This window comes from Sceloporus occidentalis, unplaced genomic scaffold (assembly GCF_023333645.1).
Source record: "Sceloporus occidentalis isolate IW3139 unplaced genomic scaffold, rSceOcc1.0.p SCAF_2, whole genome shotgun sequence".
Lineage (NCBI taxonomy): Eukaryota > Metazoa > Chordata > Lepidosauria > Squamata > Phrynosomatidae > Sceloporus > Sceloporus occidentalis.
This window is the reverse complement of record NW_028316982.1, coordinates 263,188,038-263,209,034: the sequence shown is the minus strand read 5'-3', so window position 1 is coordinate 263,209,034 and position 20,997 is coordinate 263,188,038. Positions and strand designations below refer to the sequence as shown.

At 41.5% G+C, this 20,997-nt stretch overlaps 1 protein-coding gene across 9 annotated transcripts in view; it reads right to left on the bottom strand.

Annotated features, from left to right (window-relative positions):
- The window catches only part of DLG2 (discs large MAGUK scaffold protein 2), a 1,248,672-nt gene that overhangs the window by 1,105,756 nt on the left and 121,919 nt on the right, over positions 1–20,997 (bottom strand). For all 9 annotated transcript variants that reach the window (XM_089512900.1, XM_089512903.1, XM_089512905.1 and 6 more), the window contains exon 3: positions 275–420. In XM_089512900.1, the coding sequence (XP_089369026.1) occupies positions 275–420 (146 nt within the window). The remainder of the gene's footprint in view (positions 1–274; positions 421–20,997) is intronic.

Genomic DNA, 20,997 nt, shown 5'->3' with positions numbered 1-20,997 from the left:
TATGATACAATGTTATGGAATTCTGGGATGTGTTGTTTTGGGACATTTTTAGCCTCTCCCTGTCAGAGAGCTCTGGTGCCTCCATCAAACTACAAATCCCAGGATTTCATAGCAGTGAGCCATGAAATTTAAAGTGGAGTCAGACTGCATTACTTCTACAGTGTAGATGTGACCCAAGAAACAGTGTTTGGTGTGATTCATTTCCTCATTTCCTGAACGATAATTCTTTCTTTATTTGTTCATGATCCACACTAATTAATTAACCCAACCATACCTCTGGGGTTTTGTGCTGACTCTCATTGTCTGTTACCAGAGACTGAGTCTTCTCCCATTTCTCAGCAACCTGGTTTGCTTCTTCTATCTTCTGCTGGCAGGTTTTCTGGGAGTTTAACAGCGTCACTTCATAAAATTCTTGGATGTCTGTGGGTAAATGAGAAATAATGTGGGGTTTTTTTTTTAAAAAAAATGACTATATTTGATATACCAGATACAGAGGTTATAGATTGTTTACTTAAAAATCAGTATGCATTATACACTTGTTGAAAACTACATTGTGTTTGGATAGGCACATGGGCGCCTTTCTAGCAGGATGATGCTGACATACAAATTATCATTCGCTAATGTTGGGAGGATTTTTTCCAAAAAAGAAGAACCATTTTCTTTTTAAAATATTGTATTAATCTTTTCATAAATATTGCATGAATCTATGAATAATGCATAGCTAATCACTACTGAGCTCAGAATAAACACACGCACTGGAAGAGATCCCTGCAAAACAACATTTCACAACTTCTTTCACCCACTCTCCTCCTATGAGCGAACACCTCCCAGTCTTAGTTTCATGGCAACACTAAAGGAACTACAACTTGTATTTCAAATTAATTTGTGGACAGACACAAGATTTGGCAAGTTATTTCAAACCTTCATTGTCATGGTCAATATTCCAGAACAAAATTCCAAAGCCAGGGATTCCAGACTGTTGAGAGAACAAATAATTTCAAATAATGGCCAGAATCCTGTTGGGATGTTGTGTATTCATAAGTGGACTTACAGCCATGGGAATTAAAATTGCATAGTTGCTTGACATCCATATCCAGTGGAAAGTTGCTGTTACATTAGAACATAGCCCAGCTTGTTTATTTATTTATTTAGAATATTTATACCCTGCTCTTCAGCCAGAAAGTGGCTTCCAATTTTTTTTTTTAATTAGACAGTTCCCTGCCTTCAGGCTTACAATCTAAAAAGACATGACACAAAAGGATAAGGGAATGGTGGTGGTGAAGGAATTAAGATCATTGGTTCATCTCTCCCTCTGGGGCCAATGCACATTGGTGCCTGATGCAGCACGGGGGTGACGCACAACAGACAAGTACATAATGGATCAATGCACAAGGACCAATGCACATTGACGCCTGGTGCATGATGGAAATGATGCACAGCACTCAAATTTTGCAGCATAAACTCCAATCATATATGCAGAAAGAAATTCCAGAGGTGCAAGTGGGGTTCAGGAAAGGAAGAGGCACCAGGGACTACATTGCAAACATATGATGGATAATGGAGGAAAACAAAGAATTCCAGAAGAAAATCAACATATGCTTTGTAGAGTATAGCAAAGCCATTGACTGCATAGATCACAAAAAGCTATGGAATGTGCTTAAAGAAATGGGGGTGCCACTACATTTGATAGTTCTGATGAGGAATCTGTACTTACAACAAGCAACTACTGTTACAATAGAATATGGAAAAACAGTAAGGTTCCCAATTGGCAAAGGCAACATTGCATCCTTTCACCCTATTTCTTCTACTTGCAGGCAGATAATATCATACAAAGAGCAGGTTTAGACTCAAAAGAAGGAGAAGTGAAGATAGGAAGAAGGAAATCAACAATCTAAGATATGTGGAAACACCATAATACTAGGAGAAAACATCATAGACTGCAAAGGCAGGTTTGCTGCTAAACATAGAGAAAACCAAAAAAATGACCACAAAGGATCTACATAAATTCTACCAAGATAATGAGGGAATCAAAATAGTTAAACATTTCCTGTACCTTGGTTCAAATATTTACCACAACAGAGGTGATTATTACACGGGGTAAAAGACGTCCTTACCTCTCCTTACGGTGCAATCATGTAAAGATTTTCAGATGGTGTCTGTCATTATCCCATCCTGAAGTTATCCTTATCATGGGACAATGGTAAGATTTTCAGACAATGTTGCACTTACCCCAACCTTCTCTTGTCACTGAAGTGGCATGGCCCAATCACTGTGTATTAATGGAAACTCCCATTAATACAATGGCAGGTGTCACTGACAGGAAAAGGATAGGATAAGCGTGGGTGCAATAAAAACGACTTCAGGATGGGTTAGGACGGAAGTGATCCCTCCTTGTCCCATGTGCTAATCTCCAGAGACTGCAATCAAGAAATAAGAAAAATGGAAACGGCAGCTATGAAAGACCTAGATAAAATCCTAAAGTGCATAAATGTACAGCTGAACACTGAAGTTAGAATAGTCCAAGCCATTATATTCCCCATCACCATGTATGGATGTGAGTGAAGGAGGCAGATAGGAAGAAAATCAACACATTTGAGATGTGGTGATAGAGAAGAGTGCTGAGGATACCGTGGACAGCCAAAAAGACAAACAAATGGGCCCTGGAACAGATCAAGCATGAACTCTCACTGGAAGTCAAGATGATGAAATTGAGGCTGTTGTACTTTGGCCACATCATGAGAAGGCATGACTCGCTAGAAAAGACAATAATGCCAGGAAAGGTAGAGGGCAGTAGAAAGAGAGGCAACCACACACCAGATGGCTAGACTCAACCAGGCAGGCCACAGGCACTTGCATTACAGTTTTGTTTGGATACAGTATGTATTTGCAGCAATAATTTTAAACTTGCTTTTTTCTCATTGTATGCTTTCATTGATTGTAAGGAAATTACTTTTAAAAAAGAAAACAGAATTAAATTAGACAGTATATGTATCACTGTTAGTTCATTTTCCAGTCTAATCAACCTTTTATTGGATCTGGTTCTTTTTTAAAAAAATAATATTGACTCAAATATTAGGGATTTCAAATATGTGCATAGAAACTGGGCAAACATCAGCCTAGCTAATTTTAACCAATTTATAAGATGTCTTATTTTTAACATAACACTTGCAAGCTCCTTTTTCATCAGACAAGAAAATGTTTATATTACAAAAAAATCTACAGGGTCATCTGTCATGTGTTTCTCCGATATCATCTGACAGTGTTAATTTCAATTCATTGAAGGATGGTAAAGTGAAGGTGTTTGCTGTCTTTGGGATGGGTGAGCCCTTCATTTGGAACATAATAAGAATCTTAAAAAATGGACATTTATTTATAAGTGTGACAGAAAGAACCTGATATTTAAACATATATATGTAAGAGAAAATGAAACTGGCAGATTCATCCATAAAAGCTGTATCTGCACTGCAGAAATAACGCTGTTTGACGCCACTTTAACAGCCATGGCTGAATGCTATGGAAATGTAGGAACTGTAGTTTTGTGAGATATTTAGTTTTCTCTGTCAGAGCACTCTGGTGCCACAACAAACTATAAATCCCAGTATCCCATAGCATGGAGCCATGATAGTTAAATTAGTGTCAAACAGCATTATTTCTTCAGTACAGATTCAGCCACAAAAATCTAAAGTTTTTGCTTCTTTTTTAGCTAAGCATAGTTTACAATTATGTACAAAGCCAAACCATGGTTTGTCTCAAGCACAGTTTTTCTGAACAAGCAACCATGGATGCCAGAAAGGACAAGCAGAGGTCTTGAGCCCCATCAAGACTGGGCAAAGGGCTGAGCCCCACTGAAATCATCTGACAAAATTATACTACCAGGACTCCTATGTATTTGAGCCTTCTCAGGAGTTATCATTCAGAAGTGTACTAAATGATAAATCTTTAAGAAATAGTAAGACAGTTGTTATCACTGAGCCTCCCCAGGAATAATACAGTCTATCCTCTCCAAACCTACTTGGGAATGAGTTAAGCTGGAGGGCACTTCTAAGTATACACTGTGTCTGTAAGAATCTTGATACTGGAAGATGATTGAATATACAATGAATGAGATAATGAATGAGAAAAGTAATTTCCCCCCCTCCCCGCAAGTGTTTGCAAGTAGGCAACATTAATAACATTTCTGACCATGTTGAGGGCCTCCCTCATCTTAAAAATAGTCCTGGAGTCCTGGAAACAATATCAAATCATGATTAATGCTTGTTTGCATAAACCATAGTTAGCATTAGTCTCAGCTCGAGGTTCACACATAACAATAAACCATAGTTAGTTGAAAATAAACTTCATCAGAGGAAGAAAAGGATGGGTATGTACACAAATGTGACCTCTGCATAATCCTATACAATGGTTTAGCATTAATGTTTTTTTGTGGGGTTTTTGGGCTATGTGGCCATATTCTAGAAGAGTTTCTTCCTGACGTTTCACCAGCATCTGTGGCTGGCATCTTCAGAGAATGCTTGCCTGGAAAGGAGTTGGGTATGTATATATTTCCAGGCCCAAAAAACCCCACAAAAAACTATGTATGCCGGCCATGAAAGCATTCGACTTCACATTTAGCATTAAGTCTGGAATATAACAAATGCAATAATTCTGTCACGTGACCCTTCACTATAGGAATATAAATCTCTGAAAATGAAGGGGAAAAATCTCCCTACCAGACACAATTACCCAAGAGAGTTCATTTTTATATATATATTCATCGATATCTCATATTTGGGGACCTTTTTGCTCAAAACTTATTTGTGTGGAAAAGGATTTTGTACAAAATATGATTTTGTGCAAAGCCATTGGCTTAGATCCTATTGTTATTGACTTAAGTGGAATAATTAAATTAACTGGATATACCTATGTGCTGGTTCACCATTCACGAGTTGATTCAATGGGCCTCCTTTAGTTGGGGCTATCCAACAGGGTTTCAGCCAATGTATTTTGCAAATTTACAATATATATTTTTACACAAAAATTCGGGACCCCAAGGAACATGGTGATACAGGGAGCTATAACAGGAAGAGAGAATCGGTATGAATCATGAATTGGGAAAGACCTTTCATAAAGTCCTCCAAGAGCATGGGTGTCACTAGGAGGGTGTTGGGGTATGGACCACACCAGGTAACATCTTAAGGGAAGTGACACCAGTCTTCCCCAAACCATCTGCCCTTTTTAGCAAAAATGTCCTGAGGCATTCACCTGCATCCCTTTAAAATGCTGTGGAATTCAGTGGAAGAGATGGGGTGAGTGGGGTCTACAATTCCTAGAATGCATTGGGGGGCATTCTGGAGCTAAAACAAAGTTTTTGAAAACAATATGTTTAAAAAAAATATGGAAGCCCTAGCGGGCCACAAAAATAACCCTGAGGACACATGCACCCTACAGATTTCACTGTACCTATTGCGGCTTTGATACAACCCAAATTTTGTATTTATATAAAAATCATATCAATTAAAATCCTGCATATAGAGACAGAAAATAATCCAGTTGCAAGTCATTTCCTGACATTGTTGTAAAACCACAACTGATGACATTTTTTGCCTTACTCACCTCCACTTTTACCTAACACTACCATGTTTAATTGCTGGCACAAGAACCTCTTGTTAGACTGGGTAACGTGGGGTTACTGTTTTGCCCTCGGTTTAAATATTATATCACAATGTGATCCTGGATGGTCTTGTTTTTGTTGCTGATGTTTCTTCATGAGGTCAAGGTAGAAATGCCCTGAAGAAACCAGTGACGGGAAAACTGACCTTGTGAGTGTTGACTACAGAGGCTTCTGCTGAAGCAGCAGAAGTTAATTGGGTTGACAACTGTCAGTCAGCGAAGCAACAAGAAGGCAAAATGTACCCAAATTGGACATGTTGACACTTAGGACTCCCTAATAAGGTTGCCAGAGGAGCAATCCAAAGAGTTGTTTCAGATTCAAATGGGTCGACGATGGAGTGAAGGGTTGGAAGGTGATTTTTTGTTAATGTCATTCTTGAAGTAAGCAATGAGTCATTTCAGCTATTTTCTTTTCAATATTCATTTGAAGAAGGATATTGGCAAGCTGGAGTTGGTTCAGAGAAGGGCAACAAAGATGACAGGAAGTATGGAGAGCAAACCAAGTATAAGATGGGAGATACAGAGCTCAGCAGTACTACATGCAAAAAGGATTGTGGGATTATTATTGGTCATAAACTGAACATCAGCCAACAGTGTGATGCTGCAATACAACAGGTGAATGCTATTTTAGCCTGCCTTAATAGAAGCATAGGCCCCGTACAGACAGGCCAAAATAAAGCTGCTTCGGGTCTCTTTGGAGGAATGCTATTTAAATGATGCATGTGTCCTAAGAGCCCGGAAGCCACACCAAAGCCATGCTCCAGTCCTAAGGACTGGAGTGCAGCTTTGGCACAGCTTCTGGCCTCTTACGATGTGAGTGTCATTTAAACAGCATACCTCCAAAGAGACCCAAAGCAGCTTTATTTTGGCCGGTCTGTACGGGCCCATAGTTTCCAAGTCAAGGGAAGTTATAGTCCCATTATATTCTGCACTGGTCAAGACTCATCTGGGATCCTGTGTTCAGTTCTGGGTACCTCATTTTAAGAAGAATATAGATCCAGGGTGGTGTAATGGTTTGAGTGCTGAATTATGACTCTGGAGACCAGGATTCAGTTCCCAGCTCAGTCATGAAACCTACTGGGTAACCAAGTCACATGCTCTCAGTCTCAGGGGAAGGCAATGGCAAACCTCCTCTGAACAACTCTAGCAAACAAAAACCATGATAGGTCCCCACTAGGGTCATCATAAGTTGGAAGCAACTTGAAGGCACACAACAACAAACAGGCAAGTTGAAGCATATTCAGAGGAGGGTGACAAGGATGTAGAGAGATCTTGTAGCACCTTTGAGACTAACTGAAAAAAAGAGATTGTCAGCATGAGCTTTCATAGACTTAAGCCTACTTTCTCAGATGCATTTGGACCAAAATTCATCTGACAAAGTAGACTAAAGTTTACAAAAGCTCATGCTGACAATCTCTTTCTTTCAGTTAGTCTCATAGGTGCTACAAGATCTCTCTACATACTGATTCCACAGACTAACACAGCTCTATCTTTGAATTTACCACTAAGGATGATAGGAGGGACAGAGAGCAAAATATATGAGCCAAGTGTGAAGGATGATGACCATACACAAGGTTCTCTTTTGTTTCTGCCAAATGTAAGCCAGTGGTGAGAACAATACAATAAGCTAATGGTAAGACCATCAGAGTGTATGAATTCTTAAAATATCAACAGGATGCTGGTCATGATTCCTCTCATTCTCACCAAAACCAATCTGAGAATGGGATTTTCTGACGGTATATGAAACCCCAGTTCTCTTCCCAAAGGTGCCCATTGGATATAAAATTCTCGTGTTCCTGCTACATCCCAGTGAAGTATTAATAATCCTGGATGGCGGCCAAAGTTAATTAGCCTGACATATTAGGTTGGTGTGCATGATGGCATAAAAAGTAGACTTAATTAGAAGATCCCACAGACAGAGGAGCAGCCACTGGCTGTGTCAATTAACACACACACACACACACACCTGAGAGGATTCACTACATGGAATTAACAGTCGCTCAAAGACAATTCTGTGTTTTTTCTGTTTTTATGGTATATTTAGCTTCACAGACACTAGAGTAAGATGACAGATTAATGTAGTTGGGCAATTAGTTTGCTTGGTATGAGAGAATTAATCAGTCAATACCTTTTTGCTTGCTTTGGCTAAAATTGGACTGATATGCCATAGCTGAACAAGAATTCTAGAGTAAAAATGTTGGATAAAAGGATAAGCCCCATTGCCTTTATTGGAAATAGTCTCTGACAGGTTTTATATCATGTGTTCAGCTTTGGTTGCTGCCCACTCACAAATTCCATGTACTTGATCACTGACATTTACTTCCCCAAGTCCACTTACCCCTGAACTCATAAAATCATAAGGTTGGAAGGGATCCTAGGGAGCATCCAACCATCTGCCAGTGCAAAACTCCACAGTTAAACTCCACAGCAACTCACAGCAAGCAAAACTCCACAGAGGCTCAATCTGCACTGCAGAAACAATGCTGCCTCCTTGGAAGATACAAAATAAATAACAGGTATTTATTTATTGAGAGCCAGCATGGAGCAGTGGTTTGAGTGTTGGACTATGACTCTGGAGACCAGGGTTCAGTTCCTGCACAGCCATGAAACCCACTGGGTGACCTTGGGCAAGTCACACACTCTCAGCCTCAGGAGAAGGCAACGGCAAACCTCCTCTGAATAAATCCTGCCAAGAAAGCTCCATGATAGGTTCCCCTTTTGTGTTGTATGCCTTCAAGACATTTCAGACTTATGGCAAACCTTAACCCAGAGCAAAATCAAACTGACCAAGATATGTCATTTTTTTTTCTCCTGTATGATTTTTAACACCTTTGCCTGATGGAGAAGCTAGCAGAGCTCTGAAAGCATGCAACAAATATTTTGTCCATTTTGTTTGTCCCAATAAAGGTAACACTGTTTTGTGGTTTCTGGATGTTATTGTTCATTCCTCATGATTGCCTTTACTGACTAGTACTAATGGGAATTGTAGTTCACCATGGAACCAATTGTTTAGGGAGGTGGTGGTGTCTCTTTCTCTTGACATCAGAAAGAGGCTGGGCAGCTATCTGATGGGGATGCTTTAGCAGGATATCCTGCATTGCATACAAAATTGTGCTTCATGGCCCATGGATTCCCTAACAACTCTATGACTCTAGGATTCTGCAGCTCTGCCTTTAGAGTTGCATATTCCCCAGCGTGATATATACCTTTGGTGCCTTAAAAGTTGGCATATTTTTAAACAGAACAAAATAAAAGATATTATTGTTGGTTGTGGGTTTTTTTAAAAAAAAAATACTACTGAGACAAAAGGACCCTCCTTTGACCCTGCTAGTAATTGCCCTGCATATGCAGACTATAACTACAGCCCTAGCTGCCTGTTGTTTTCTCCCACTCCATGTCCCTCTGGCTTATTTAGGGAGACGTCATCTGGAACTGTCAAGTGTGTTACTAGAGTTGAGGGGGGGAAAAAACCGCCAAAAAAACACCCCCGCCCATATCTACCAAAGCCTGTTAAGCTTGTCAAAGAAAGAAGGGTTTATCTGGTGTGATTTGTTGTTGAAAGATCCAGGTTGGCTACTAACAATCCTTCCATGTAGGCTACGAACAGCAGGTGCTCCCAAACACAGTTCTCTTTCTGTGCTTTCTTTGTGTACTCAAACACACACACATTTTGGAGACAGGCTTCTCTCACTCCCCAGAACTTTCTTCTTATTATATGATAAAATAAACTCCATTTCTCAACTGCAGAGGCCAGGTATATAAGAGAGAGTTTGAGCAGTGACTAGCCAACAAAATCACAGTGTGGTCTGGGTGGTCTGGGGGAAGTTTGGGGACAGTGGCAAGCACTGAGATAGGGGCAAAGGCATGTGTAAGTTACACTACAGATACATGATGAAAAATGACCATCACACAAACTTCCATTGTGTTGTCTCCCAACTGGCAATCATCACCTGCCTGGACTTTCACATAAGAGCAGACCTTCACTTTTCACCAGCATCAGAAATAATCTAGTCATCAGTTTGCAATGGTTTTTAAAATGTTTGCCAGAATCCTAGATCGGCTACTTTGCTAAGGAGAACTGAGGTTGCATTTGCACTCCAGAATTAATGCAGGATGACACCGCTTTAACTGCCAATGCACAATGCTATGGAATTCTAGGATCTGTCGTTTTGTAACATGTTTGTCAAACAAATGTCAAATCCCAGAATTCTACAGCACTGAGCATTCGCAATTAATGCAGTGGTAAACTGCAGACTGCAGAGCAGATATAGGCTAAAAAGCGTCTCCTGGCCTGATCTCCTCCCTTCAGTCAACCTTAAAATCCAGATTAAGGCAAAGGAAATCTGTTCATCTGATGATTCGGGTACAAAGGAGACGACATTTCCATCCCTCTCCCATCAACAACCAAGGTGCAACAAGGTTTTGTGACAGGAGCTCTGCTTCTGATTGCCACAACCTAGCTCACTAGTAGGAGAGGGCCATAACCATTATTCTTCTTGAGCCTCGATGACCAGCAGAACAGATCTCGTCTACCTGGCAGAGCTGCTAGCTGTTAAATGGGCTGGGACTATGTAGAATTAGTGGATATAGAGCAGTAATGGATCTTTAACTCTAGATTATGAATGTGTAACTGCAGTATTGAATATCTGATCAGCAGATAAAGTCAATGGTATGTTAACGGATGGAGCCATCCTACTGGATAAAAATCAGTCATTTGGCAGTGCAGAAAACACATACCATAATACCTCTTAACCTTCTCTTCTCCAGGCTGAACATACCCAGCTCCCTAAGTCTCTCCTCATAAGGCATGGTTTGCAGACTTTTCACCATTTTGATTGCCCTCCTCTGGACACAGCTTCTCAACATCCTTCTTGAATTGAGGTGCCCAGAACTGGACCCAGTATTCCAGGTGAGGGAGGCCTGGACAAAGCAGAATATAGTGGTACTATCACTTGCCTTGATCTAGACACTATACATCTATTGTATATTCTATATGTAAGGGATATTATGAGTGTTGAAGACAGCAGCAGCGTTCCAACCGTCTTATGGATCAACCAAACACATTTTCTTTTGAAGATAAATGGTGGTAAACCACAAGAAAAGAAATTTGATTTCAACCTTTTCAGTTATAATTAAAATCCCCAAAGCCTTAAACTTTCAACATTACCATTAGTCTCTACGTATGCCTTATTCAAGGGGATCTCTCCCCTTTGAGATCTATATAAAAATCACAATATTTTAGTTTGCTAATGAGGTTGTGATAACCTCCCAGAACAAAAGTATTGCAATCTGCAAAGGAAGAAAACAATTTCAGCCCTGAAATGGAGCATGTAGCTGACTATTGTTTTCATATTTTAAAAGAACGACATCCGCTGCCAAACAATTTCCTACATCCACATGAAATTGTACAAACATTTTAATGAGAGAGGGGTAGATAAGAGATTGTTAGACCCTTTGAACCAATATCGAAAAGATAAATGGAAGGGGAGTTGGAAAGGGACAGAGCTGATGATTAAAGGAATGGGTGTACCAACTGCAGAGGAAAGATGAAAGGCACCGAATAATAAAGCTTTGCCCTTCTGCAGTGCCTTTCATTGCCAGAATCTTAATGCACATGACAAGAAATTAAACAATTGGATCCTGTACCTTGTACACAGCTTTACAAGCAGGACAGCCAGGTAGTCAAGGGACAACCATGTTCATTGTTAGTAGCAAAGGGCAGACTTTCATTTTCCCGTGGTACAGAATACAACAAGCATGCTTTTCAGGCTGTTCAGTTGCAGAAGCTTTTATAGGTCCAGAAGGCAGCTGTCTGCTTACTATGGGGTGATATTTTGGTTTACAGAATTATGCACAATGTGAGGAAATATGGCTGCAAATGCTGAGCTCCTACATTTTGTTTTGCAGTGTACATCTAGATTCACACTAGTGGTTGTGCTACTGTTACTCACTAAATTCCAATATATTGTGAGCAACAATACAAGCAATTAGATCTTGGTGGCAATTCACAGTCACAGTTGTGAGTCTGTAACCTACAGTTATTCATTCATAGAATCATAGAATGATAGAGCTGTAAGAGGCCACAAGGGCCATCCAGTCAAACCCATTCTACCATGCAGGAACACAGAATCAAAGCACTACCGACAGATGGCCATTGAGCCTATCTTTAAAAACCTCCAAAGGAGACTCCATCACTCCCTCAGACAGCATGTTCCACTAGAGAACAGCTCTTATCATCATAAAGTTCTTCCTAGTGTTAGGTGGAATTTCTTTTCTTGTAGCTTGAATCCATTGTTCCATGTCCTAGTAATTGACATAACAGACTCATATTCACAATCACTATGTATTCAATAGTGTAGGTAATATGTAGTGTAGGAAATATGATTTACTGGACAGCAGTTCCTGCAAGTAATGGGGCATGCCCCTCTTAACCAGGGCATGACAGGCATTTCCACCCCCTGCTTCCAGCCAGCTCTGATGGGAGGAAGAAATATGACAGTGATCCTGATTGTCAGAATGGAGTTTGCTGGTGGAGGAGGGGTGGAAATGTCAACCTGCTGCATCCTTATCAACAGGAGAACAGACTCCATATCACTCACAGTGGCTGCTATCCACTAAGTCAGTATGGGAGGAAGGTTGCTAGAACATGCTACTTAGTTAAGTGTACTTACTTAAATACACTTAAATGATCTAGAATCTCTACACTTAACTTTAACACATATGCACTGTCCCCAAAGTTCTATGCATCTAGTGAGGTATCAGTGCAGGACTGATTTCAGATTTCAGAACTCTTCTGACAGCTGCTCAGTAGTACCACAACATTTGGATGCAACCTTAAAGCCATAAATAAAAAGATACAAAATAGATGGAAATGGAATGTAGACATTCCTTTATTTAAAAAATTACCCTTTTGTTTCCTCCTAATTGCAAAACTGGAAATCCCACTAATTTATTCCAGGCAAAAAGTGGTTACCCCTTTGTCCTGGCAACTGCAGCTCCTCAGTTCCAGAGATATGTTTCTTCTGAACTCAGCTAGTACGTATAGCTTTTTTTTAACAGTCAACCAATCAGATCATTTTTTTTTGTGCTAGCCAAAGGCCATGACAAAAAGCTTTAGTACTGTACATGTAGCCCCTTCCTTTGAGTTTTTCCCATCCAGTAGGCCAAACCAATACTGCACAGAGGTTAGATTACACAACCGTTCTCCTTAATACTGGCACTGTGCAACCAGCTGTCTATTTGCCAGTGTGTCTGCTTATTGTCTCGTTGCATAGTGGGGAATGCACAGTGGCTGTTTCTAAAAACCCCAATGAATCAAGTGGGACATTGAAAATATCAATTACGTACCATACAAGAACAAGCAGCTGTATGGCTGGAGTCCTGTTGGGCAATCACAACTAGAGTACAACTATTCAATCAGTTTTGAATGTTCAGTCAATACATAGGTAAACCCAATAACTCTACTCTAGTTGGGACTAACAATTTGATTTAAGCCCATAACAGAGAGACACAGGCCCGTTAAAAATGGGCCGTTTTGTGCATGCAGAGCGCGCACTAGGGTTAGAAAGAGGCGGTGCTTCCACACACCCCTAACCCTAGTGTGCGCTCCACACGCACAAAATGGCGGTGGCCGTTCCACATGGCCGCCGCCATGAGGACGTCACGACCGCTTCGCCTCTATACGGGGCAGCGCGGAAGTGATGTCCTCCCTCCTCGCAGGGCGCTTAGTGCGCCCTTAGCACGGAGAAGGAAGGAGCTCCGTTTCAGAGCTCCTTCCTGGTTTGGTCCGCTGGGTGCAGCCTTCACACGGCTGCGCCCAGCGGACCAAAGGAGAAAGGGGCCAAGCGGCCCCTTTCTCCTCCTCCCTGCCGCCGCGGGGTGTCCTTGGGGCTTGAAGCGGCGTTTTGCCACTTCCCCGCAGCCTGAAAAGTGGCGGATCGGGGCCTCAGCGGCTGCCGTTCTGGCCACTGAGGCCCCAATACACCAGGGAAAGGGGCGGGTACAGCCCGCCCCAAATGGGCGGTCTGTAACCCGCCACAGAGACAGAGAGAGATCAATAACTTTATGACATGACAATAATAGTAGTAGTAGTAGTAGTAGTAAACATTTATTTCTTACCCATCTCCCCCTACGGATCGAACAACAACAATTAACAAACGAACAACGTCAGTTAAAACATTCATCAATTTAAAACAATAAACAAAATGTACATTTATTAATGATAATTAACACGAAGCTAGAAAATCAGGATTTAAACAGGATAAAAACATCATTGGCTGATACTCACCACACGATAGCATGTATCTCCTGCTGCTGCCTTGCATTCCATTCATTACTGTAGTGCACCTTTTCAGTGACAGGCAAAACCCATCAATAGGCTCAGCCATTGTTTAGCAAACACCATTCTTGCCACAGTTACCATGTATAAAATTATTTTAAAATGTTTCCTATTTTCTTTTCCTTCAATTACAGTGCGCCCTTGCCTTACACAGGGATCCATTTTGGATCCCACTGTGTAAGGCCAATTCTGCGTGTGCTTGAGCTCCATTAAAACTAATGGGGCTCGCACATGCAGAGTGCTGCGGTGCATGCACCATTGACTCTGTCATGCGGCTTTCAGCATAAGCTGAAAGCTGTGTATGGTGCACCCGCATATGACACAGCTCATGCTGTATATTTAATAAAAATAATTCTGGCTCTCAATATCACTGCTATTGCATTACTGCCTTCATGCGATAGGTCCCATTTCAAGTTCACTTTTCAGGTAGTCATGTAGTGTATGTGGACATGATTCTGCTCCTCTCTCCCCATCCCCCTGGTAGCAATCACAGCCACTAACACCTTCCCAATGTCAACTGCTGCGTGTCCATTCACACAGCAGCTGGCTGCAGGAGGTAATCGGCAACCGCGGTCATTCATTCGCATCTCTGGCAGCGCAGAAACAGATCACACAACTATGAATCAACAGCCTACTATCATGGAGGAACATGTGATAAGAAATGATACCAAACCAGTATGCTTCCTTTCTTAAACTAGCACAATTGTGGAGGGGCAGCAGGCTAGTGTGATAAAGTCCCAAGAAACACAAAGCTGAAAAACTGGTCAAAATTCAGCTGAAACTTAAGAAATCACACCCAAAGTGCCTTCTAGTCACAAACTCAAACATGGTTTCTACTCATTTCTAGTCATATCACTGGAGCCCACCAGTGGAATTGTGGGAAACAAAATAGTCCCCCAGTCCTGCTGCAGTTGGTCACCACTGACCTAGACCAGAGTCGGCTGATTTATGAAATCAGATGGGGCTCTTTGGACTCCCTTGTGTCACCTCATGTTTTGTTGGAATGGAAGCTGCAGAATGACCCCACCACCAACTTGTTACCTAGAGGTTCAGCTGTGATAGCTTTTTATACCCCTGTAGCTTATACAGTGGGCCCTCCACATTCACTGAAATTAGGGGCACTGAAATGAAATGAAAGTGGAAAAACTGCAAAAAAAAAAAAAATTAAAAGCCCTGTAAGAACACCTCTCTAGGAATCTGTAGGTCCTCTGGTGCACCTCTATGGTCAACATCTGCCAGACATTGACCATAGAATTGCGCTGAAGGACCTACAATTGCCTAGAGGAGTGCTCTCTCTAAGAGGTTGACCAGAGTCATGCTAGGGAGCTTAGAGATCCCTAGAGAGCTCGGAGTGTAGTGGAGTCTCCTTCCTTGGATGTCTTTAAGCAGTGACTGGATGACCATCTGCTGGGGATGCTTTGATTTGGATTATCTGCATGGCAGGGGGTTGGACTGGATGGCCCGTGCGGTCTCTTCCAACTCTATGATTCTATGATTCTATGATCAAATCCATGAGTAATCAAATCCCCAAAAGTCAAAGCCCCAAATGTAGAGGGCTGACTGTATTCAGTGTTCACCTTGGTTTCACCACAGCTTCTGTCTTTTCTCTGTTTCTGGTGTGGCTATGAAATTAGGCCAATAATCCCAACTGTTTGCAGGCTGCTCCTGCTGTTGCACAAGCCAAACGAAAAAGTGCTCCTGGGCAATGTTTCCACAGTTCCCTGAATCAGCACCACATGGTGCCCTGAAGACCATTCAATAGTACCTTGCAGAGCAACCTAGGCAACTATGGGCACAAGCATATGAGTGTTTGAAAGCTGCTCAGGGAGCAAAGAATTCCTGCTGACATAAGCAAGTGATGTTCTGCAAAGGGAGGAAAAGACACAGCCTTTCAACTGCCTAAGGGGATGTTTCCCCTGCCTGACCCCAAATGTAGGAGCTCAGTCAGCCCTTAACTATTAGCAGAACCCACCCCCTGCACCACATGCCAAGAGGTTTTTGAAAAACACGATTCCCTAGCACCCAGCCATACCTGTCTAACTTCAGCTATCCCTCAGGCTTCCATCTGGGGAGGAAAACACTGCATCAGAATTAATGAAACCATCACCATCCCTTTCTGATGGGTCCCCATTTCTTTAATGGGAACTGTAGCATATGCTTAGTGGAGTCATTTGTATCCTGGAGAAACAGATTATGTTAGGTCAGCTTCATGCATCCGCTCTTAAGTATCCAAACTGATGAAAGAAAGAGGGCAGTGCATGAAGCATTCAAGAAACAGGAGAAGAAAAATGTAACACAGCAATTAAGAAAGACACTTACACTAGAAAGGACATCATCATCAACAACAACAACATCCAGTCTATTTGGAGACCTTCAAGTCCTACTGCTTTTAGGGATTCCACCGAAGAGTCTGAATTAGTTTGCCCAAATTGATTTGTTGCAGCAAATACAAAACAGAGTCTTAATGGTATCTTCTAAGACTTAAAAGCTGACATTTACTTAGGAACATGCATGTGTAAGTCAGGCAACAAACAATGTACTTTGCATTGCTGTTGCACGCTGTGATTGTATATTTTATCCTTTGTATTGTGGTTGTGCATCCTATATGTTTCATTGTGGTTCCACATTGCAATTGTCATCTTATACTTTGCATTGAGGTTGTTCAGCATGCATTGTGCATTACACAAAGGTATCCTGTCACTGACATGTCTCATGTAACATTGCTATTCTGCATAGGGGTTGTGTACTGCTGCTGTGGCATATGTCCACATGCAAGTTTTTACACTACATTGAGAGGATTTTGGACAGAGATTATTGTGGTTGTAATGGACTAAAGCCCACTTCACTGAATGAATGGAGGCTTCAGTTTGGCTTCAGTTGCCAAAGAGATATTAATGAGTATACTGGGTGAATCTTTAACTTACACTTTTTATCTGAATGCCACTTTTCAGTCTATTTCATCCCATATACCTGTCAGTTTCAGGATTTTGCTTTGTCTGGTTTTCCAAAGAAATATTGCACATCTTTCTCATTCTATGCATTTTTGTACATGCTTTCATGAATGTACACAGTCCATCATTGCTCCACAGTACACCTTTCTCTAATATGTGTATGCAATTTTTTTTCAGAAGTTCATAGAATCATAGGCTTGGAAGGAACTACATGGGTCATCTAGTAAAACACCCTGCCATGCATGAATACACAATTATAACACTCTGAAAAATGATGCCCACCAAGCCTCTACAGGCCAAATGGAAATAGCACACCCTGGAAACTGAGCAGGTGGAATAATGGCTATTTGACAGTTAAACAAGCACATTTTGGACCCTCAAATTGGAGGACACACCTGCTGCAAAAATGGCTTTGGAGGCTGCAAGCATTCTACAAACCACATTTCACCCACCCTGATCTAAGCCTTCACTGAAAGTGTTTGGACAACAGTATGTTTAGAATTAAATCAGATCTTTGTATGTTGTTTAGTTACTGCTGTACTAGGAGCTGATCAACCTTAAACTCAATTTTCCATAATGCAACAAAGAAGTGGAGTGAGAGGTAGAAGCTGTATCATCCTTAAATGATTTGTAAACAGCTCCAGATGCTGTCACACGTACTGCAGCAGTGGATGCAGTACATCCAAGTAGTGGATCGGTGCAAGTGTACACATCTGCACACATGCACACAGGGAGAGAAACTTTAATATATTTTTTTTCATGAAGAAAGAAACTGTCTTTCAAACAGGCTTGCCTTTAAAAAGCATTGGGCAGTGTACAACAACTGGTGAGGTGGTTTAGTCTTAGGCTGCATCCACACTGCCAAAATTAATCCAGTTTGACACCACTTTAGCTGCCATGGCTCAATGCTATAGAATTCTGGGAAGTGCAGTCTGTTGTGACACCAGAGCTCTCTGACAGAGAAGGCTAAATGTCTCCCAAAATTACAATTGCCAGAATTCCATAGAACTGAATCATGTCAGTCAAAGTGGATTCAAACTGGATTATTTGTGCAGTGCAGATTTTGCCTTAGAGACCATTATTGGCACATCTCAATGTGTAGGTTTTGTAACTGAGTGATAATAAAAACCCAAGTCTCCCCAGTGTAAACTTAATACCACACTGGCAATGAGTATGAATGCAGGGAGGATGGGATGAGATCCTACATGAGGGTATAAATGCCTGATCCTTACATGATCCTTATATGATCCTTACGTTGAATGGCAGCAATGTGCAACTGAATGCACAAAACAAAGTAACATCAGATGCACAATGTATAACAGGAGCACACTGCCAATTTCAGTGGAAGCAACATATCAGATGAGATGATGCATCTACAGGCACAATTTCACCACATATGAATTTCCACTCATAATTCAAAGTGTTGGTTTTGCCCTATGGAGTCCTTTACAGCCAGACTATCTGAAAGCCCATATTCCCTCAAAAGGGAAGCTGCATCTTTTGAAATTATGGTTGCTGTGTAGCTGTTAGAAACATAGGCGGGATACAGACCGCCCCTTTCTCCAATGGATCAGGGCCTGAGCTGCCACAGTGGCAGCCCCAGAGGCCCCGATCTGCCGCTTTTCCATGCCTCAGGGGAGCGGCAAAACTCTGCTTCCCTGCGGCCTGGAAAGTGGTGTCTTTGGGGCTTCATGCCCCAATGACACCCCAACAGCCGCAGGAAAAGGGAGAAAGGGGTTGCTTGGCCCCTTTCTCTCTGTATCACTGGCGTGGCTGTTTAAAGGCTGCGCCAGTGATACGCACGGCGGAAGGATCTCCGCTGAAAGGGCGCCACTGAAAGGGCACCAAAAGCGCCCTACAGCAGCACCATGACATGATGCCCGTGCTGTGCTGTTTGGATGCAGCGCACCCGTCACGTCAAAGTGGCGGCACCCATGTAGACAGGGCACCGCCATTTTGACGTACAGAGTACATACTAGGGTTGCGGGGTGCCTGTAAAGGACGCCCTGAGGCAACCCTAGTACGTATCCAGGCCGGCACTTTGCGCCAGTCTGGATACCGCCATAGAGATACAACCATAGAAATTAGTATAGTAATATAACCATAGAAAATAGAAACTTTGCAAACGTTAGAGGTGATAGACAATTGCCACTGATATCTGATAACTCATTTTATGGGGCAAAAAACTAGTAATTTTCTTGGTTTGAGAAATTCAGAGTCTCTGGTTGGAACTCTGCCACTCTGACAGAAATATAGGTTTAATATTATTTTTGAATAGTAGAATTTGCCCTTTCCTGACACTTTTTCCAGTGGAAAGGAGAAGAAGAAAAAGCAGCCCCAAAATGAATATGAGGTTTTCAGCCTTTCAGCAGCCAAAGCTGAAAGTAAATCATGTCAGGAAATTTAAAATAATTTCATTGCTTAATATTAAAAGGCAAGATTTAAAAGGCTAGTGTGGGTGCACAAGTAAATTACTACACATTCATCAGTACATCCTAATAAATTATTGAGGTGCTACACAAAGGCAGGCCAACACAATAGCTTGCAGCAACAACAGGATTGGAAGGAGCATCTTGAAAACTCTATTGCTTACTAACTGAACATTTTCATCCTGGAGCAGCATAAACACACACCTACCTTACTGGCAATGCTTAACCATGAGTATTGCTTCAGTCTAATGAGAATTATTGAAATCCTCTTTTGATTGATATGAAATTTTCAGACCCAGAACAGAACTGGCAGCATTAAATTTCCTAATAATTAAATCTACCAAACATTAACTCTGTAAAGACAATAAAAATTGGTCTAAAGGCATGTTTGTATCTATTGCCCTGACCCCCAATTCTTCTTTTTAAATATTAAACTCAAAAGGCCTTAGAGGGTAATTTCACCATGTTCACCATCCATCCGAGGCTGTTTTTAGACACTCCTGGTCCTTCACTTACATGGAAAAAGCCATTCCTGTGCCTCAGACAGCCAAGGACGCCAAAAACATTATACCCCCAAACATTTCAAGGTCAAGCAACATCGGAATGTTGTCAAGATGGCAAAAGTTATTAAGCAGACAAACTAGGAGAGGATGCAGCAGATTGCTTTTGCTGGAGCCTACAGTGAAATGCAAGACTCCACCCTCTGTTCTTCTCTCCACCTCCCCTGGAATTAATGGAGTGTTAACTGTTTTTTCACTCTGAATACAGCACCTTGAGTTCCATCATGGAGTGAAAGAGAGGATAAATGAATAAATAAATGGAGGTAGCATTAACGGGCAAAACCACCTCTGATTATCCCTTGCCTAAGAACACCCAATTAAATTAATGGGGTTGCCATAAGTCGACAGGTGACTTGAAGGCACATGCACACAGACATCCTATATCCCTAAGTAAGGAAGAAGGAACAATCTCCTTGATCTGGGAACAGCCCCTTTCACTAAGGTTGTATCTGCACTGAGGAAATAATGTAGCTTGACAACACTGTAACTGCCAAGACTCAATGCTATGGAATCCTGGGATTTGCAGTTTGTCATGGCATCAGAGTTCTCTGACATAGAAAGCTGAATATCTCACAAAACTACAAATCCCAGAATTCTATAGCATTGAGCCATGGCAGTTAAAGCAGTGTCAAACTGCATTATTTCTGCAGTGTAGATGTTGTTTTCTCAACTACTTCAACATTTGAAATGTCTGGAAGCCTCTGGAAAGTTCTGTGCAGGTTTTCTTTTTCTTTTCCTTTTTCGTAATACAAGGAAGACTCTTCGTTGCAACTTCCTTCCCCAACTGCAAGCTCTTATGTGCAAAATGTTATGTTACACCAAGTGACAAGTGAGAAATCTTAATTCATCAACAACTTGACTTGTCAGACTCAGAATACTACAGTCCGGATGCCCTATAGAAAAAGCCTTTGAGATTTTCACACATCGTACACGTGAGCGATGTATTTTTAGTGCCACAGGCCACGAGGCAGAGAGCAGGAGTAGGTGAACTTTTTCTTCCTTAGAGAAAAACCAACTGTCAATTTAGGGTTTTGAATGAGTGGTGAACTTATTTGCCAATTGTTACTCAT